We start from the raw sequence: 18,954 nt of genomic DNA, 5'->3' as shown, positions 1-18,954 counted from the left end.
CCTAGTTAACCACCGTGGCTGTGATTGTAGGTTGTATGTAGAAAACGGACGGTAGTGTGTGGTGTTTATGCAAGAAAAGAGGATGCAGATTTAGCTGGTGTTTTGAGTTATCATCTGAGGGATACGGCATTGATTTGGTTTCATCCAAGAGCTCCCCTTGACTTAATTTGAGCTTCTGTGACAGGATGTCTTTGACACTGCTTCAAAAGGGTGACATTTCGAAAATGTTATCACACACCCATCAGGCCCTCACGACAAATTAAATATTGTCAAGAAGGGATGGGCAATGCAAATCACTTTGAGTTGGTTCAGGCGATTCAAATCGATTGACATGAATAAAAACAGTGTGGATACAACTATTTATTTTCATTGGTAAAGTGGTTATGGTTGACAGCTGCAGATGCAAGAAAACGCACTGCTCTATCAAGTATACCGGACCCCAATTGTGGAACAGCATCTCGCCGGCTACCCGACGGTCGTCAAGACGAAATAGAAGCAATTTCTTCTAAATCAGGGGTCACCAACTCGCGGGCCGCATGTAGCCCCCAAGAACATCTACTGGACGAAAACAGGTTATGGAAACGGTATATTGAGTGAAGCAGCAGTATCGTAGACCCATTGCCTTTCGATATTGCTGTTTTGGCCTGCACCTCCTACCAAGTTGGAAAATTTCCCCCCTTGGAAAATTGACCAATTTTGAGTTGGTGACCCCTGTTCTAAATGAATACTAGTCAGCCTTGAAGATTACCGGACCACCATCTAACATATCGATCTCGCCTATCACCACGTGCCACGTCATTTTGTCGCTTGCCTTTTATATTCCCTTTTCATTCAGTGTGCATGTGTTCAGTGTTCACTGTGCATGCCCTGGATTTCACCGAGAGTTTCACAGAAGTGACTTGGACTCGACCTGTTGATCCGTGACTTGACTCTACGGTAAATTAAATATGACTCAACTTGACCCAAGTCAAAACTATAAAAGTCAAATTGACTTGTGAATTGGTTACAAACTCTGTGTCGATGGCATGAACCTGTTTGTTGTCAGTTATCGGCATACTAGTATGGTTTTTCCGATTTTGCCTGGCATGATAAATAAAGAAATTTAAATCCCGAGAGGAATCTAAATTACATCGATGAGGCTCCTACTTCAACTGAAACTTGTAGATATTTATTGACAAAACACTGCAAATGATAGCGTGTAAGAAATGAACGAAATAAACACCGGGATTACGATACGTCCAGTTTTTTAACTTCCTCTTCAAGCTCGGCTCTTGCGACATCGCGAGAAACGTTCTCTTCAAAATTATTCACGTCTTCCGGCTCGTCATCCAGCTCATTCTCATATGGCGTTTCCACAATCGGCATATGGTCCGGGGTGTACGAAGCTGTGGCGCCCCTCGACAAACTCGGCCTCGTGCTCCTGACGCTGCTAACGACAGGCGTGGGCGTAGTCCCGGTATCGGTATCAGGAGTGGTTTCCGTCGATGTGTTTTTCGGCAAACCTACGAGACCGAGTGCCGTGGCTGCGCCTGTGATTCGTCTGGTCTCGTTTGCTGTTTCCGATTCCGATCTTTTACTCCCCGGGGTGGGCTCGGGCGATGGCGGCGGTGGTACCGGAGATTCCGTTTCATCCCGTTGGGCGTTGGAAAATTTGTCGTTGAGCTGTTGAGGAAATGGTTGGAAGTTGAATTTTTGGGGAATGTGGTCGGATTCAACTGGTTCGGACCGGTTCTGCAGAACTGTCTCAGGCAATTTAATGAGATCATCTAACACAGAGGTCTCAAACATGCGGCCCGCGACGGAATTTTGAAATTTGAAGTATTCATCAATAGATTCAAGTGCTATATATCTTTTTTAGATACAAGAACCTGGAGTTCACCCTAAAACTGCTATAAAAATCACTGAAATCTCAACAAACTTCACTATCACATCACTTTTAAAAGATACCATGCGGTAGAAGATCCGCTATTCCGTCACATTTCTAGTTCATGACAGTGTTGGGATCAAGTCACTACCTTCGAGTCACGAGTCATTGCACATTTTGACTCGAGTCAAGTCAAATCAATCGTTTTTTGAAGGTGACTCTAGTCAAGTCAAGTCAGTCAATTTTCGGAGGTGACTCGAGTCAGGTCGAGTCGAGTCAAGTCAAGTCAAGTCACGAGTCAGGTCACAATTCAAGTCCAATTGCCTTTTCGAGGTATGAGGCGTGATTAAGTCATTGTATTTCGCTAGCTGCCTGAAATACAGATTGAATGGTCATTGATTTTGAACCGATGAACGAATATAGAGTTGAATATACACGCAAGTAAGGCGCTGTATCGCTCACATATAAGTAGAACTAATAAAATACGTGAGTACTTGCGCAGCCTCAGTTTATAGCTACCAGCCAAAATAGAGAAACAAATTGATAAGATGCAACACAGCAGCCTTTTGCAAATTGATATGATAAAATTCGAGCTTGCGCCAATTGTTGAGGACTATTTTCGAATTCAATTGCAATAACAGAAAAGGTTTGGTTAAGTTAAGAACACAGAACAGAAATATACATTTTGCTGTTAAATTACTTTACTATACTAGTTTACGACAACGTAGGCTGTAAGCTTCGATCACTTCGTTTGCGATCAATATATTTGTGAGAGAACAATGGAGGCTCAGTAAAACGCATGATCATTGAATGATTGGTCGCTCTCACAGGTTACACCAGCGTTGCGGGAACAATCCGAACATATGTAAGATACAGTGGTTTTTATCGACACCGATTACTTGATGACTTGAAATTGACTCGTGAATTTTGCTGCGAGTCACGAGTCAATCCACATTTCTGATACGCCGAGTCAAGTAATTTTAGCGAAGTGACTCGAGTCAAGTCAAGTCATATGAAAAAGTGACTCGAGTCATCCCAACACTGGACTTCATGATGATAAAACATGACCGGTTGATGATTTGTGACTGAAAATTGTGATTTGGTTTGGTGCGACCTTTCGTAAAATTATGCGCTGTTTCGGATTGACTGGGTGAATAAATAAAAATGACTTGAGTTGAGTCGGATCAAGCGTTAAAATCAGAGAATGACTTGCGACTCGCAACGACGACTTGGTAATCCTACGGACGCAACAATCTATGAAACTGTCGTGGGGAATAGTTTTACATCATAAAGGTCGTAGCTTGCGTTGCGTAGGGTGTATAGATAGCTATCTAATCAAGCCAGTCTGGCAACCAGTGGCATTCTGTGACCCCCATGAAGTAAAGTTGGTTACATGCTGGTGTTTTTGTTCTTTTTATCTACCTTATTATCGGTGGCGAGTAAGGTGTTAGTACGCTCCACAGCTGTAACACCAATGCATTCTTTTGCGATTGAACATTTCTGTTACAGGAGTTCTTCTTAATAGCTGCAATATTATAACCTGACAGTTTTACGATGTCATGATCAATCGCTTCGCATGATGTCTATAACTCATTATTTTAACAAATTATGCCCGGCACAAAAACAAGTTCAATCAAATATTAGAAAATGTGATTTTTTCCGTATCAAGCGTGAATAGTACAATAGTGAATTTCATTTCCACGATGTTTGTGGAATGCCTGTCTACAAGATCCCGTCCCGCATACTTAGAAATCATACATTGAATATCCCTATTATCGATGCTGCGGCCCGCGGCGTCATCAAAAAGAAGGAAATTGGCCCTCAAGCACATTTGAGTTTGAGACCTCTGATCTAACGGGGTTGTATTATAAGTTGCAGTCAATGACTTATTGTAACAGAACCGTTTGAAAAATATGACTATTGTGAGATCTCTAATTCTACTTTGCTTGAGTAGCAGCGGTGACTACTTTGACCACCTCTGGTTATCTCCTGTTACTTTCCATTATGTACACAACTGCGCATAGCTCTTGTTGGCATATTCTTTTATTAAAATCTGTAGGCCAAGATGGGTTTTGAGAGACTATTTAAAGTCGACCCCTTATCAGAGATTCAATCGGGTAGGCTAGAGCAAGCCCCACTTTCAGTACTTCATCGTCTAGCAAGTATTATGTTTAAAATAGCATATATTGCTCTATTGATTTTGAAGTACCATAACTTCTTTCATATGTATCCTTGATGCGACGTCATTAGGGTTGAATATGAGCATTTGTGTCTGATATTTGCTAGGCTACTTACTAAATATGCATATGAGAAGCGTCTGTAGGCTATTGTTTTTCAGCCCACTTAGTTTATGACTTGGACATTGCAACATTTTACCTCTTCCCCTGTGTTGCTTTCTTCCGCAGACTCGTTTCTTGACAAGGTCCTGATATCATTTTCCATGAAAGAGGTGATGGGTGAGCTCATGTAGTCGGATGAAACTACAGGTTCCAGGAACTCCCCTTCGTTAACCTTGATGCCAGTGAATACGTAATTCTCGATGGGTTGTTTTTATCAATAACAACGAAATGTTCAGGATACCATGGTGGCAATGTATCGGTAGGGAATTTCAAGTCATTCCCTAGAATGTAAAATGACCGACTACGCAGCAATAGATCAAATCTCGTGGTGAAATTCTACTATGAGGAAAAATCAAAATTTGCAATGGGACTTTAGTCATTCAAGTAATTTATAAATTATATACAATGAAATTAGCCTGGATCATAATTGACAAAAGAGATTTGCAGTCACATTGCTTCCAGCAGCGTAGATGTAGTCTTTTCAAAGGCGTAACATAGCCTGATTGGAGGGTCACCTATTTTAATCACAAGTATTTTATCAATTATAAGCACGGCGATACACTTTGAAAGCATGTGACCGTCTTAGCACAGTTGATATTACTATAGAATGTAAACGTTTACATTCTATAATATTACAAACACTTTCTCAGCTTCCAATAGCCTCAAATATCACAGTTGAGTTCGACGATAGGTATTATACAATTTATGTCAAAATACCATGAGACTATAAAAATTCATGATAACGCATGGCTAGGTATTCATCAGGTGGACAATATCAATGCACCACAAATTAGGTAAACTCGATCTAACACAAATTTTAAAATTACCTGAGGCCAGCCATCTCCAACGCTGGAATCGTACGGGGATACGACCGGAATGTCATGGATCTGTGATCCGCTTGTTTGCGTCATTTTGGCATGTCTTCAGAACAAAATCGGACGGATCGTGAGTACATGTACTTGTGATATACAAAAGTGCATCATGAATGGTGATATGTAACAAAAATGAGGCATAGTCTTTTGGAAATGTACCATACACGGGAATTAGGGCTGTGCAACATCGAGATTTAACAACAAATTGAGCATAAACCTTCGATTGGAGTTTTCGAGTATGCCAATTCAATACCTGGCGTCATCCTCATCTTCCGTTATCGATAGCGGAGTCTTTAATTGCCGAGCAGATAATTTCCTATCACCGATCGAAGTTATCGTCGATGGCTCGTTCACCGATGGGTTGACAAGAACCGTAGACCCTCCCAATTGCGGATCGTATAAGGAATCGCGTTCCGTTGGCGGTGACGGTGGCGGCGGTGACGGTATTGGACCTGGTAATGTGATTCATTGCAAACAAATTCTCAATCAAAGTTTTTTAGATAGTAACATATGCACAATGAATTTATCAGATTGGCGTTTTTAGTGTATTAGTAGACTGCCAAGGATAACTAGTCACGATCACACTTTTTTTAGTCATTCTCTTTTTCAGTAGCGGGATCCACATTATCAATTGGGATCCTACTGTTGACTGAACCAGGCAGTCCAGTCATACGTGAATATAATTATGAAGAATCCGTTAATAGGTCATCTATCAAGCGGCAGAACGCAAAACCATATTTTTGATAATAGAATCTGATACAAATAGCTTTTGCAAGTAATTGTGATTAGCAGCAGAGTGAGTACCGGCGAATTCGTGATGATTAAAATGCAATAATTTCACCTAAAAATAGATCCCTTGTACTTTGCTTGTAGTGAAACGGCTTGACCGTGGACACATCTTCATCGAACAAAGTCGCGATGTATTTGACAGGCGTTCGCTTTCGACGTGACCCTTGAAAACAAGCGGATAACGGAGATTAGAAGAGATAAGAGCCCGTATGTCACCAGATCGGGTAAAAATAAAAGAGATTCCAACAGTGATATCCAGATACAAAGCAGAAGTATAACCAGAGGTGGACAAAGTACTCAGAGTTGGTAGTCAAGTGGAAATAACATTACAAATTCTATCCACGTACAAGTGGCGATATACAAAGCATGTCAAATCTACCTTTAAGTCGAAGTAGAAAATGAATGTCTGAAATTACTCAAGTGAGTTTCAAAATATAGATTTGGTTGAGGGGTCGTATACTTTTAGCGGTCTAGATGTATCTTAGCCTCGTAACTTACTGCGATGCAGGGACTATTTCGCCCACTGTTATGTCCATCTCACACATACGCCAAAATCATTTCCTACTTTATGAATTCAAAGGGTAAGGAATAATTTTGTCATGTAAGATGTTGAGTACAAGCGGGAATGGCTTAAAAACATACCCACTTGAGCAAGTAATGCAGGCAGGCAAAATCAATTTTGAAGAAGTATAAGTACTTGTTACTGACCACCCCTGCGCATGACCACTCACTTTCATCTATCAACGATCGTATATTTTTCAAGTTTTCGTCCGCCATACTCCTCAGCTTTTTATCGTACTGGGAATCTTCGGCTAGAGCCCGTGTTGACGGAGGGGCAGTTCTGTATAGTAACGTTAAGACATTAAGGAATTTCAATGCTACAGATAAATTTAATCACATAATCGACCTGCTCGGCATCAATTCGGACGCTTTTACGGTGGCCGTGGCATCAACGCGAATACCGGGACCCGCGGACACTATCCTTTCGCCGTTGCTTTGAGAATACTCTAGGTCCAAAATCTGTAATGTAAATTCAACTTAGGTGAAGCGATGAAAGTTGGTAACAAATTTGTGTCAATGCAAAGTAATACCAAACCTACACAGCTCAAGTGAGGACTCGTAGTATTATACAATTCGTATTTATAATCGGCGGTTCTATTATTTTCATCTGCTCAAAACGAACGATGCGCAATGCAATCAGTGTGGTAATGAATTGAGTCATGACTCGACTCGAGTCTCAATTTTTCGTTGAGTTGATTTTACTTGAGTCAATTTGTGTATTGACTTGAATTGTACTCGAGTCACTGCGCATGACACGAAGAAGTCGTACGACTCGGCACATTTTATATGATTTATTCAAATCTCGTATATCAAGACCAATAAATTGAAAAGGAGGCCCAGAAACTGGCTTTTATATGTTTGAATAAACATGGTTAGATTGAGAAAATGAGTATATTACGAATCCAAGGCCTTTGATATCACCCAAGAGTTTCTCAGAAGTGAGATGAGCCTAACTTGAACTCGATATTGAACAGTAAACACTATGATTTAGACTCGGACTCGAATCTTGATCCTATGACTCAGACTCGACCCGTTTCTGCGTGATTTGGACTCGGACCTGACTCGGCGGTGAATTGAAAATGACTTGACTTGATTCGAGTCAAAACTATAAAAGTCACATTGACTTGAGACTCGGAACCTTGCGACTTGGTTACAACCCTGAATGCGATACAATCAACATATAAGACGATGCCGAAACAATTTAGTACAGTCTATCAATCCACCTTAACATACTGGTATTAATAATATTATTGACCAATGTCACGGTGTTCAATCTTCATCAGTTAGATATCTTGCCATTTTCTTCCCTGTAATCGTCCTGCATCAGGTATAGACACAGTACAGCAGTGGAGCGCTGATAAACATCTGACACTTTGAAACGCGCCACAGCCGAGACTTGAACTACCAGATCTGACAACTAAATAATTGTAGTAGTCTAATTAGAGTAATTAGAGCGTAATTCTGGTAATCTAATTCTAATCTAGTTCGTGAAATGTTTCCATGCTCAAATTTCAATTCTAATCAAATTCCTGATTTCCCTGAAAATGCTACATACGAAATGTATAGTGCGTGGTGTACAGACATCTGCTATTCTCATGCTTATGAAAACGAACTTTGAAATTTCCTAGTGTCCACGAATTCAGTAATTCTAATTCCAATCTAATTTGTAGAAGCTGAGAATTTTGTAGTTATACAGCAGTATCTCGTGTCCATGGTGATGGATTATCAACTGCTTTAACTCCCCTTGTAGTCATAATCTATGCCTACTCCGTAACCAGTATGTGAGAGCGAATTAGTTTGTTGGAATACCCTGGCCGGGTCACATACCTTCACCGGATTCGGTTTCGCGGTCGCTTTCTCTTCCTTGTTTTCATTTTCCATTTGTTGCTTGGTGACTTTCGAAAGTATTTCTGCCGCGCTCTTTTCGCCGATGGGTGGAAGTTGGTCTTTCTTTCCGATCTTGAAATCACACAGACTACTTGGTAGACTCAAAATACGGTCTGGTGCACATCTGATTTCATCAAGGCGTTAAATTTCAGGGGGTTTTGTTTCAAGGGTAGGTTTATGTATTCCATGGTGTTGGTAGCATTAGTATGGGAATATGATGTCAATATCATTCACCTAGTACTCAGTGAATTTTATTTTTATGTATATATTTGAAGAGAATCTTGGAGGTACAGAACTTCAATATACAATTGACTATTATATCCATTTTGAATATACTATTCAATTATGTATTTATACGGTTTAGTAATCTTGTATTTGTAGTATAAATTGACTAAGAAATAAACAGAACTCTGGAATTTGTAATTATTCCGAAGCACTAGTTTGAATTCTACTTTGTGGCTTGATGAAGTCATAACCTTTATGCACCGTTCGGTATTGTCATTTTAGGATTATCTAGGACATTTATACAAAGATATGATCTTTGTTACCCGTGCCAGCAAGATCCTGCTTTGCTCTTTTGTGATTAACTTATTTTCTTCCGCTTGATTGAGAACTCTTATCAGGACATCTGAAAAATTTGATTATTATTATTAAGGTGAATGCGACATCCCCTATGCCATTCGTGGAAAGAAAGGGATATCAATTCGCTATGAGTAAACAGACAAAATGAACAGAACGTAGGCCTACACAATTAGCATCAATAGTTTCAATGATAAAAACTTTTCAGTGAAAACAATGATAAAGAGTGCAGCAGTGATGACAAAGGTATAATTTCATCAACAAATGATTCAGACATCAGAAACAGAGTGTTTGTACCAGTAATCGTTTTTAATATATTGAGTCAAAAGAAATTTCGTTTTTTCTGACCTAGTGGAACTCTTCTCAACAACTCCACCTCCTGTGGGGTGATCCTCGATGCCTGACTGGACTGCGACATTTCTTTCGTTCCCCGCACTTTTGAATTGTTCGCGGTACGATTCTTCTTACAAACCATGCCCTTGATAGCCTTGTGCGACGCGAAGGTGAGGTTGTACTCGGGAACAGAATGCAGAGGCAAATTGACATGTTTCATCGATGACTGTTTCCTTCTTACGAAAACAGGGAAATGTGTTTGTGAATTGTTTGAATAAACGGAACCCAAGAAGTTAACATGAAGCTATTTTAATATTTAATATCACTGAGGTATTGCAAACACAAAATTGTAGACAAATCAGTGTGGATAATGATTGTGGGGATTTTACAGGTTATGACATATGCATAAGCTAAATTCTTATACACACTTTACTTAATTTTGAAGTCTATACATATGAGTCCTGAGTTGAACCAAGTGCAGCAACAGCAAACCATTGTCAGAAAAGTGAATAATCTGAAATTTATCGTTATACTGTCTGATGATACCACAGCGCAGATCTTTTATTTGATGGTATAACGCATAGATGACTTCATACAAAGTTCACAGATGCGGTCCTTTGCAACAAATAATTCCGAGTGGAAAATTCTCCAAACCATTCCAGGTCTGTTACGGTCCATTATGGCAGGCCTACTTATCCTATGTCACATTGGAAACCTTTGGAGTGCATTCTACGACATCACATGCAATTATTAACACACATAATGAAGTGTCACCGTTTAGCTGCGGCACCTAACGTTTCAAAACAGGATATTTTGTCAAACGGAAATGGAAGAAGAAAGAAATGGAAATTTTTTTTGGAATCAGTTGCAGTATTTGAAATGAATCATGCTGCGTTTGATAGTTGGTATTCTAAAAGATTATGTTTCCTAAACTGACTTCTTTCAGCAAAAACGACGATCGTTAGATATACAGATTGCATATTAGCAGCATTTGATTACCAAATTCCAGTATTCAACTTACCTTGCAGCATCTAAAAATACAAACAAACACAATCGAAAAATCTACAGGTTAGATACGAAATCACAAGCTACACGACACTACAAAGCTACAAAAAATTCTTACCGAATACTTTCCAAAACCTGCTCTCTGAAACGGTCGATTCTAACACTGAGCATCATCACTAACCAGCTACCGTGACATAGATATTACCTTTTGGATTTCAAGGAAGGACACCACACCAACATCTTCTTTGGTGGCCGACGTTTTGCGTTATTGTCTCCAATTTGGAGCAGTACTTTACCGTACTTAGGCGGAGTGGATTCTATTTTTTTAGAATCTGAAACTTTTGATTTTTGTACTTTGGTCCTTCTCCGGCTTGTGCTGGTGGTAGAACTGCCTGTCCCTTCGAAGTCGTGATAGCTATGTAATGGAGTGTTAGCTGGTGCCGTAACATCATCGACGGACATGCTGAAGATGAATTAATGATATGATAACACAATAAAAACTTGCTTGCAATGAGGTGGTTAACATGGTCTGTGTTGCTACTCAAAGTGGTTGTAATGCTGTAAATTTCCATTACAAGTAACCTACAAGCGGAATACATATAAGATACATCGTGTACGACCTTGTATTTATGCAAGGTGTGGCCAACCTGCGGCCGTAGAAGGAAATTTGTGCGTTCGTGGACACATAATTTAATTAGTATGTGTTGACGGCCGTCGATATGCAATTTTAACTTTACGAATTGACTCCCGATTCCTTGAGAGATTTTAACTGATCTTGAAATTCAATGAAACTTCATTTTGGGATTTTATTATATAGTAGCGCCATTTCCAATCAGCACCCACAGTACAGATTCGCCCCATATTGAAATACAAACTCGCAATCCTCACTATACCGACAATCCTGATGGGAGGTCAAGAAATAACGGCATGCAACAAAGTGACTAATAACAATTGGCCCACCGAAGACGCATCATCATTTACAACTTGCCCGAAATTTTAGAAAACACCCCCTCCGTCAACTTCACCAGTGAATCTGATCGCATGGGATAAGAAAGGATAAATGTTTGATAGTAATATATAAACGACTAATATTAATGACAAAATTCATTGGTGAAACTGAAAAAATTTTCGCGCGTAGCGCGACTATGAGCAGTTTCGTAGCATGACCATTGACCAGTGACCACGCAGTCATCACTCGCGACTTTGGTGCGTATAGTAAGCCTATATGGTTAAATAACGTAGTCCGGAGTTCACAGGGAATGGCCACAGACTCTTTAACATGGGTATATATTTGGGGTCCAACTAGTTCATTACGACTATGCCCTGGAATGCGGCCCTAGGCTACATCAGTACTCAAAATGCGGCCGTCAATGGCAAAAAGGTTGGCCACCCCTGATTTATGCGATATATATATATATATGTATGTGTGCGATACAGTGTATAATACATATTATTCAGCATAACATTTTGGAAACGATTCGTATATCATTGGTACAATTGGCTCAATAAAATTACAAGTCGTGGAGACGAGAACAAAACAAAGTTGTCTGTGTGATCTGAGACAGAATCTGTGCTACGTCAGTAAACAAGCCGTTTGCAGAAAATAGTAAGAAGTAACCTTCTGGGGTCAGAATACACAAGTATAACATCACAACATTGGTACTAGGTTATAGTAGATTTGGTCAATATGTCACATACTTTTAGCTAGACTAACATTAAATGACTAATGACACTACAAATAGATTAGGCTTACCATACGTCCTCTTTTAAGAGGATTTGTCCTCTTTTTTGACTTTTTTGAAAGTGTCCTCGGAGGACGCCCTTTTGTCCTCTTTTTTGAGATTTTGTCCTCTTTTTTAGGATTTAGAGCATATTTAGAGCAAATTGCGAGTGATATGCCACATAATAGCACAGAAATGAAGCTCCGGCGGGTGAAAAACGGTGATTTTAGCTCTGAGCGAAAAGATGACATTTTTTTTTTTTTTTTTTTTTTTTTTAGTCAACCACCTAGCGATGAGGAGTAAATAACGTTAATTTGAGATCTGAGCGGAAAAGATGACCTTTTTTTTTTTTTTTTTTTTTTTTAGTCAACCGATCACAGAGTGGGAAAAATTAACCGATGTTTGAGAATTTCACTCCGGTTTTGCAAGTGGTATATTTCTGAAAAAGTGTCCTCTTTTTGGATTTCCAAAATATGGTAAGCCTAAAATAGATGCAATTTTAGAATATAGATTCAGTTACTGTGATAAAGGGGCTCATTCACCGCGTTGTTATGACAATTACACCCATAAAATGGAAGCAAGCAAATCCCAAATATGCTCCATACATTACAAAATTCAATGTTCAAAAGGTAAGTAGTAATGCCTAAAAAATTTGTTGAGTAGAAGTGGAAGTATTCTAAAAACATAACAACTTGAGTAAGTAGTGCAAGTAATCAAAACTTTCAAGTACTCTGAAAAGTAGAATCCTTCATTGTTGACCAATGACCACCTATCAGGCAATGTCCAACACTCGAGTAAGATTATGTTATTGGCTGCAATGACAAACTATTACCTCGCATATGACTTGAGGGCAAGTTTTGGAACTGCTGGTAGTGAGCCTCCCATGGCCTGCGACGATTTTCCCATCATGCCTCTCAATGATCGGTCGATTTTAAGTGATTCCGATAATTTTGCCTCACTCGGACTGTCCCCATAATCGTCGATCATATTCAAAATTTTTAATGTCGGAAGTCCTGGAATAGATACGAGAGTTGGTAACATACTATGCCTATGTGTCTAGTAGTTTGCCTCTTAAAACAACAGTTATTACTGATCGTCAATACTATGCTTTCATCTGGTGACATAACATTTACCGTGTTAGTAAAGCAATCCGTTCAACATGATTAAAGGGGCACTGCACTCTAAAAGTGATGCGGTCTCAAATTGAAGGGCAAAACGAAAGAAAAATTTTGGCCGCAGCCGTTTTCTTCACAACGCCACCGTAATGGAGCTGCAATGTATTGAAATTTCCACAGTTGCATCGATCGAACTTTATATAGTTGTCAGCCGATGTTATGAAGGAAATAGAATACACTAGGCCCGATTTTGACATAAATCTCCTGACTGGTCATTTTCCGTTGAACGCGGTATCTAAACCACCTTGGCGTGTACGACATATTTCCTTCATTACATCGGCTGACAACTATATAAAGTTCGATCTCTGCGTGACTGCTGGAGCGTGATGCAACTGTGGAAATTCCAATACATTACAGCTCCATTACGGTGGCGTTCTGAATAAAACGGCTCCGGCCAAAATTTTCTTTCGTTTTGCCCTTCAATTTGAGACCACTTCATTTTTAGAGTGCAGTGCCCCTTTAATGCCTCCTATTGACTGTGGGATTACCAAATCACACAAAGTTTTCATTGGACATATCAGGACACAAATTAAGTACTGTTTCTGCTCAACCTAAAGTATTGGTTAACTACCTTTTACAGTGTACAACAGTGGCTCTTAAACTTATTAGCGCGTGTCCCAAGAGTTTTTATGACATCGCGCGACCCAAACCTCATCCATTAAAATGAATGCTACGTTTTTGCGGGCATGTACAAAATAGAGAAGATGCAGACAACCTTATTGTACACCACACACAACTAAGTACGGTATCACGAGATTCACAAACGCGCCGGAAAAGATATGCCGAACTACGAACGAAAGACATATCCATTTGTTTCTGTTGGGTTACTACGCGCAAAATTGCAAGTAGAGGCTTAGAATGGCGAAACGCGAATTTTTGACCATGAACGAAGTTTGTCAAAAACATATGCTTATAGATATAGCTTCAATTATTATTGTTAGTCCTACCGACAAGATAGCGTAATGGTGAAGCGTCCAGCTTCTTGATCGATAGGTCGTGGGTTCGATCCCCGGCCGGGTCAGACCAAAGACCTGATTAGTAAAACTGGTATCCATGACTTCCCCGCTTGGCGCTCATGCATTACTGGGATAGCATGGAGAGGTGCTGCAAGACTTAGAAAGCCATTCAAGGCTGTATCTGCACCTTCCCCCATATGCACATCATGCACTCATGGTATGCATATGCGCAGAACGTGTGTATGTGTATCATGAGTCGGTATATATGCCGCAAAAACATCAAGGACAAAAATAAAGTATGTCATTTTCTTTTCCGCTCTCAGTCCATGTGATCGGGTATGCCTGTGGATCTGATGTACAGGTTGCGAGGTGTCTTCAAAATTTTGGGAACATTATTATAGATACCGGTACTATTAATGGAATCATCTCCATGCATGCCGTAACCACTTTCTGCGCCTGTCGCCTATTGGCTGTAGTGCCCAACACTATTTAGTTGACACATACAAAATACCTATAGGAGATCGCGCGAAGCGTAAAGAAATTTATCTGTTGCAAGAAATTCGGCAAATATTACAGACATAGTAAACGATTGGTCTGATGAGGTCGCGACCAAAATTTGGACCCAAACATGGGTCGCGACCCACACTTTAGAACCCCTGGTGTACAAGGTAGTTAACTAATAATATAGGTTGAGCAGAAACAGTACGTACTGAACTTGCGTCCTGATATCCTACTGTACATGAAGTCTCAATCCACAGATACCCGCAATACTGAAATATTTTGAATACGAAAGTTTCAGGTTAGCGTTAAAGGAGTCTCTCAAACGAGAGGTAGGCACGTTTATATAGCCAATGTTGAGAGAATATCGCAAACCTTGTGCATTGTGCAAGTGTTATCAGGTTACCATTGTGTTGGCTATACACAGGAATAAATCAATCCATTTATTATATTTGCCTAGTTCTTACCGTATAAATCATCTTCACTGTCTGAATGGAGCTCTCCAGTTTCTATTGGCGAAAGTCTGTTCATAAAACATGAGTTTAAATCTTGAGAATATTAAAATAAGGCAGTAGATATATGTCAAACCTGAAGAAACATATAAAAATTGCTACACATACTATCCTACCACTAGCGGTCTATTATATATTCACACATTTCTGAATTGGTATAACCAATAATAAGCTGTACCTGTCATCATACATATTATTTCCAAGTGGTTCGCCATCGCCTTTACCTCCCTGTTGTTCATGCAAGAGCCCTCTGATCGCTTGTCTGTTTGTATCCCAACACAGAGGGTGTTGACAAACTTGCAGACCACAGGTAGTCTGTTGCTGGTGAATTGGTCGCATCATTCTGCTCAGTTGAATATTCTACTCTCTCTAACTCATGTTAAACCCTGCTTAAAAATGCAATTGTTACCGGGTTGCTTTTTTGCATTGTCGCAAATCAGTAAGAATACTGAGAAGGGTACTTTGTCCAAAGTAATTTCAATAATATGCTAATTTTATCTTGATGCGACTAGTTTTGTTTTAGATTGGATTTAATGAATGAAAATAATTGAGATTTATCAATGAGTGGTGCAGCTGAACGAACACTCGTGCAAATGTGAATTATATTCTTGGGTTAGGCCTTCTGTTCTGGCTTGGCGTCTCTTACATCAGAGCAAGCAAAGGCAATGCATAGATTTTGATAGTTTGAAATTTGGATCAACTGTCAGAATAAAACACAAAAACTAATCAGAATTTATTATACGTCTAATTTTTACTTATCTGACTGGTTGCATTTATTTCTGAAATGTTTTATTTGTATCAGTAATTCGGGTCGAAGTTGTTGAACCGTAATTACTCGAGGCCTTGACCGGTACCTTATTATGTGGGACTGTGGGTTGACGACCATACGTAATGAGTAAGCGCGGAATAGCATTGATGGTTGTTTGACAATCCACATTTTTCTAGGTTCAGTTTCTCTATGCCTGAACTACCCACATCCTATCATGTCTCGGAACATACAATGAAAAAAGCTCATATTATCATGTCCCCGAACGTAGTCAAATTTACACTATCATGCATTCTCGAATTGTATGTTCCAAGACATGGCCAATTGGCCATCCAATTTCTCTCAAATTACAAAAACAACAATGGGGAATCCCGGAAGCCAGATGGTTTCTTAGGAAACGGTCATGCTCAAGTGCCGAAAAAGTAAAGACAAAGAAAGATGAAAATATATAATTTACCAGTATTGTAGCCTAAGTCTCATATGGCAAACGAAATATTCGTCAGCTATCATGAAAAGGGATTGATGTATAAACTGTAAGATGATGATGAACTGTAAGCATGTATGAAAAACAAACATTTTCAATGCTCGGGAAACTGAACTGAAATCAACTGCGGGGAGTCTGCTATAATTCAACATACCCATTGTAGTTTTGGCGTCTCTCCTTATCATAAATAATATGAATTGAATGATTTTTTTTTATTAATTAGCAGTTTTCCACACTTCTACATCCTGATGGGCCACCCTGAATATGATGCTGCTCTTGATATTTTCTAGCACAACGCCACCTGCTGGGGGTCAATCCAGTAGTAGAGTAAAATTTCTGAAAATCCTGTGGCTATTTCGATCATTGAAGGCGCTACGCTTTTATCGATTTCCGGTTGCTGTTGTAGGATACATTTCTGTATCTTCGCTTACCTTTGTTGAGATGCGGTGTCGGTTTATTTTATTTTCGATCAATCTTGGTATGCTTATGCTATGCGGTAGCATATTATTACGATTTGGATGCATTGAAGAGAAGATTTTGTATTGTGTTGACACGATTTGGTACGGTAGCGCTAATACATCATGCTGCGCATTTCAACAGGTTCACTATTATGCGCGTCCATTCAGACGCAAATGATTTCGTAGCTTTTCGTCTAGTTAACCAAATAAGTGGCCCCAGGCCTAGTATAGAGTCCAGGGTGCAGCTGTGATTAAGAGTAGCGTTTTGATATGTGAAGGAGTGAACTGACTAGACCAGTGGTTCCCAACCTTTTTCGACTCATCGCCCCCTTTTGAAGCTCCACACCGATCATCGCCCCCCAAATATTGGGAACCGAAAAAGGTCAACTTTTCGGCTCGACCTCAAAATTACACTTTTACAGCTAAATTTTCGTTGGGGTGCCTATGAACAATTAAACATATATGTATATACATCGAAGTTTTCGGTCAGCACAAGGGCATTCCTTTTCGGCCAAGGTCTTCTCGCTGCTGATCGTTCTGGCATACTTCTCGGAGTCGTATGTTACATGGCCTATAACTTCATATGTCTTGGAGCGTCGTGGCGCAGTAATGGCCGTCGCCGAAGTCTCCTTTTCCATAAATCATGCGTATTGTTGTTGGGGGAAGGGTGCCCCAAAATAAATATATATTGCAATATTAAATCGCGCCCAGCGCGAAAATTTTTTGAAAAAGTTGGAAGAATTTCTAAAAAAATTACTCTATAATTTATGTTAATTCACAAAATAATTTGGGCCCCTTCGATTTCGCCCCCCAAATTGGGGGTTTGGGGTGCGGCAGTTAAGGTCCTGACTCCATGTAGCCGTTTTAACGCACCATCGCCCCCGTATCGCCCCTCCGTTGTTTTCGCCCCCTATCACCCCCTTCGTCCGTTTTCGCCCCCCTATCACCCCCTTCGGTATTTTCGCCCCCCTAGACCTCCAAATCGCCCCCTGGGGGGCGATATCGCCCACGTTGGGAACCACTGGACTAGACCTTTATCTTTAAGACCTAACTTCCGATCTTGATCGATATGATTAAACTTACCTGCGACGGCGATAATGAAGGACTTATTTTGCAAAGATAGGGACTAAATTACAGCACCTATAGCAATACAGAGTGTTGCCAAAGTTTTGATTGGGTATGCATATTGCTTGTTAGTTAATGATCTGCTGATCAACTACTCTATTGTATTATATTGGATATAATATTACTTGGTAGCTGCTGTGCCCATGGTATGTCAAATTTGAACCAGATATATGTATCAAATATGGGTGTGACATAAATTCATTTTGCTAGGTGCCGGTTATTTTTTCAAATATTCTTCGCTTGATCTGATCACGCCTCCTAAACACACCCACATTACCAGACACACCCCTACTTCAATACCAGATCGTAGTATTCCATTGTGGGCCTATACTCCAATAATGAAAGGAAATATTAACTTTGGCGATTGAGGGCTATTGTAACCTGTGCTTGCATAAAGATCAGCAATCCTAATGCAATCAAATTTTCGCTATATCTTCTATTAGTGTTGTATTGTTAATGTCTTATTAATGGAATAATTTGAAGAAAAAATACATAAATTTATGCATGGAGTGTGTTTTGATGTTCAAAGTAGTTTTGAGTCAAATTGTGCTTTGTTCATTTGTTACCCGTTGTTCCTTTTAACCAGTTTTATGTTGTTCGTTGATGGATTCCTACACAAATTTTATCATTTCAATATGGTTTAGACAAAATTGCATTTCAAGTCTGAGGTGATCGAAATTTTTTCTTTGAATAAGTAAAATCACTTGAAATTGTACTATTTTCTGGAATCATAGGTTTGATGCGGTAGCAATCTAGCTTGTTTGGATTTTGTAATATCGTGTTAAAGCCAATCAATACACACATACACCATCCTAGTCACACTTGCAAAATTTGAATTCCAGTATGATATACATATATGTACTCTATTCCGGTAGGACTGCTCCTATTATGTTCTCGGATCCGAATGGCTACTTTTTACATGTCTAATTGCAATGTAGGCCATTTTATCGCCATTTACAAACAAAAATAAACAAATTATATCAAATCTTCACTCCTTTAGGGCAAAGATAGTAAAGTAGGATTACCGGTA

General features: G+C 39.6%; 1 protein-coding gene across 4 annotated transcripts; it reads right to left on the bottom strand.

Moving 5' to 3' along the window:
• Positions 1-1,146: 1,146 nt before the first annotated feature.
• LOC145458842 (uncharacterized) lies at positions 1,147-15,526 on the bottom strand. Of its 4 annotated transcripts, none has more exons than XM_080337337.1 (15): positions 15,270-15,525; positions 15,047-15,102; positions 12,783-12,963; positions 10,435-10,692; positions 10,348-10,371; positions 9,240-9,460; positions 8,861-8,940; positions 8,253-8,384; positions 6,772-6,884; positions 6,596-6,705; positions 5,917-6,027; positions 5,329-5,527; positions 5,031-5,124; positions 4,241-4,375; positions 1,147-1,662 (listed from the first exon to the last, which is right to left on the bottom strand). In XM_080337337.1, exons 1-15 carry the CDS (start codon positions 15,431-15,433, stop codon positions 1,228-1,230), a joined length of 2,313 nt encoding a protein of 770 aa, XP_080193463.1. In that variant the 5' UTR covers positions 15,434-15,525; the 3' UTR covers positions 1,147-1,227. The 4 variants fall into 4 exon arrangements, with proteins under 4 accessions (XP_080193463.1, XP_080193464.1, XP_080193465.1 ...); XM_080337338.1 differs by having other exon boundaries at positions 9,240-9,457; XM_080337339.1 differs by lacking the exon at positions 10,348-10,371 and having other exon boundaries at positions 15,270-15,526.
• Between the last annotated feature and the right edge of the window lie 3,428 nt (positions 15,527-18,954).

This window comes from Botryllus schlosseri, chromosome 16 (genome assembly GCF_051294905.1).
Source record: "Botryllus schlosseri isolate E-star chromosome 16, Bs_hap1, whole genome shotgun sequence".
NCBI lineage: Eukaryota > Metazoa > Chordata > Ascidiacea > Stolidobranchia > Styelidae > Botryllus > Botryllus schlosseri.
The sequence above is the reverse complement of the archived record's forward strand: the minus strand, read 5'-3'. Positions and strand labels throughout refer to the sequence as shown.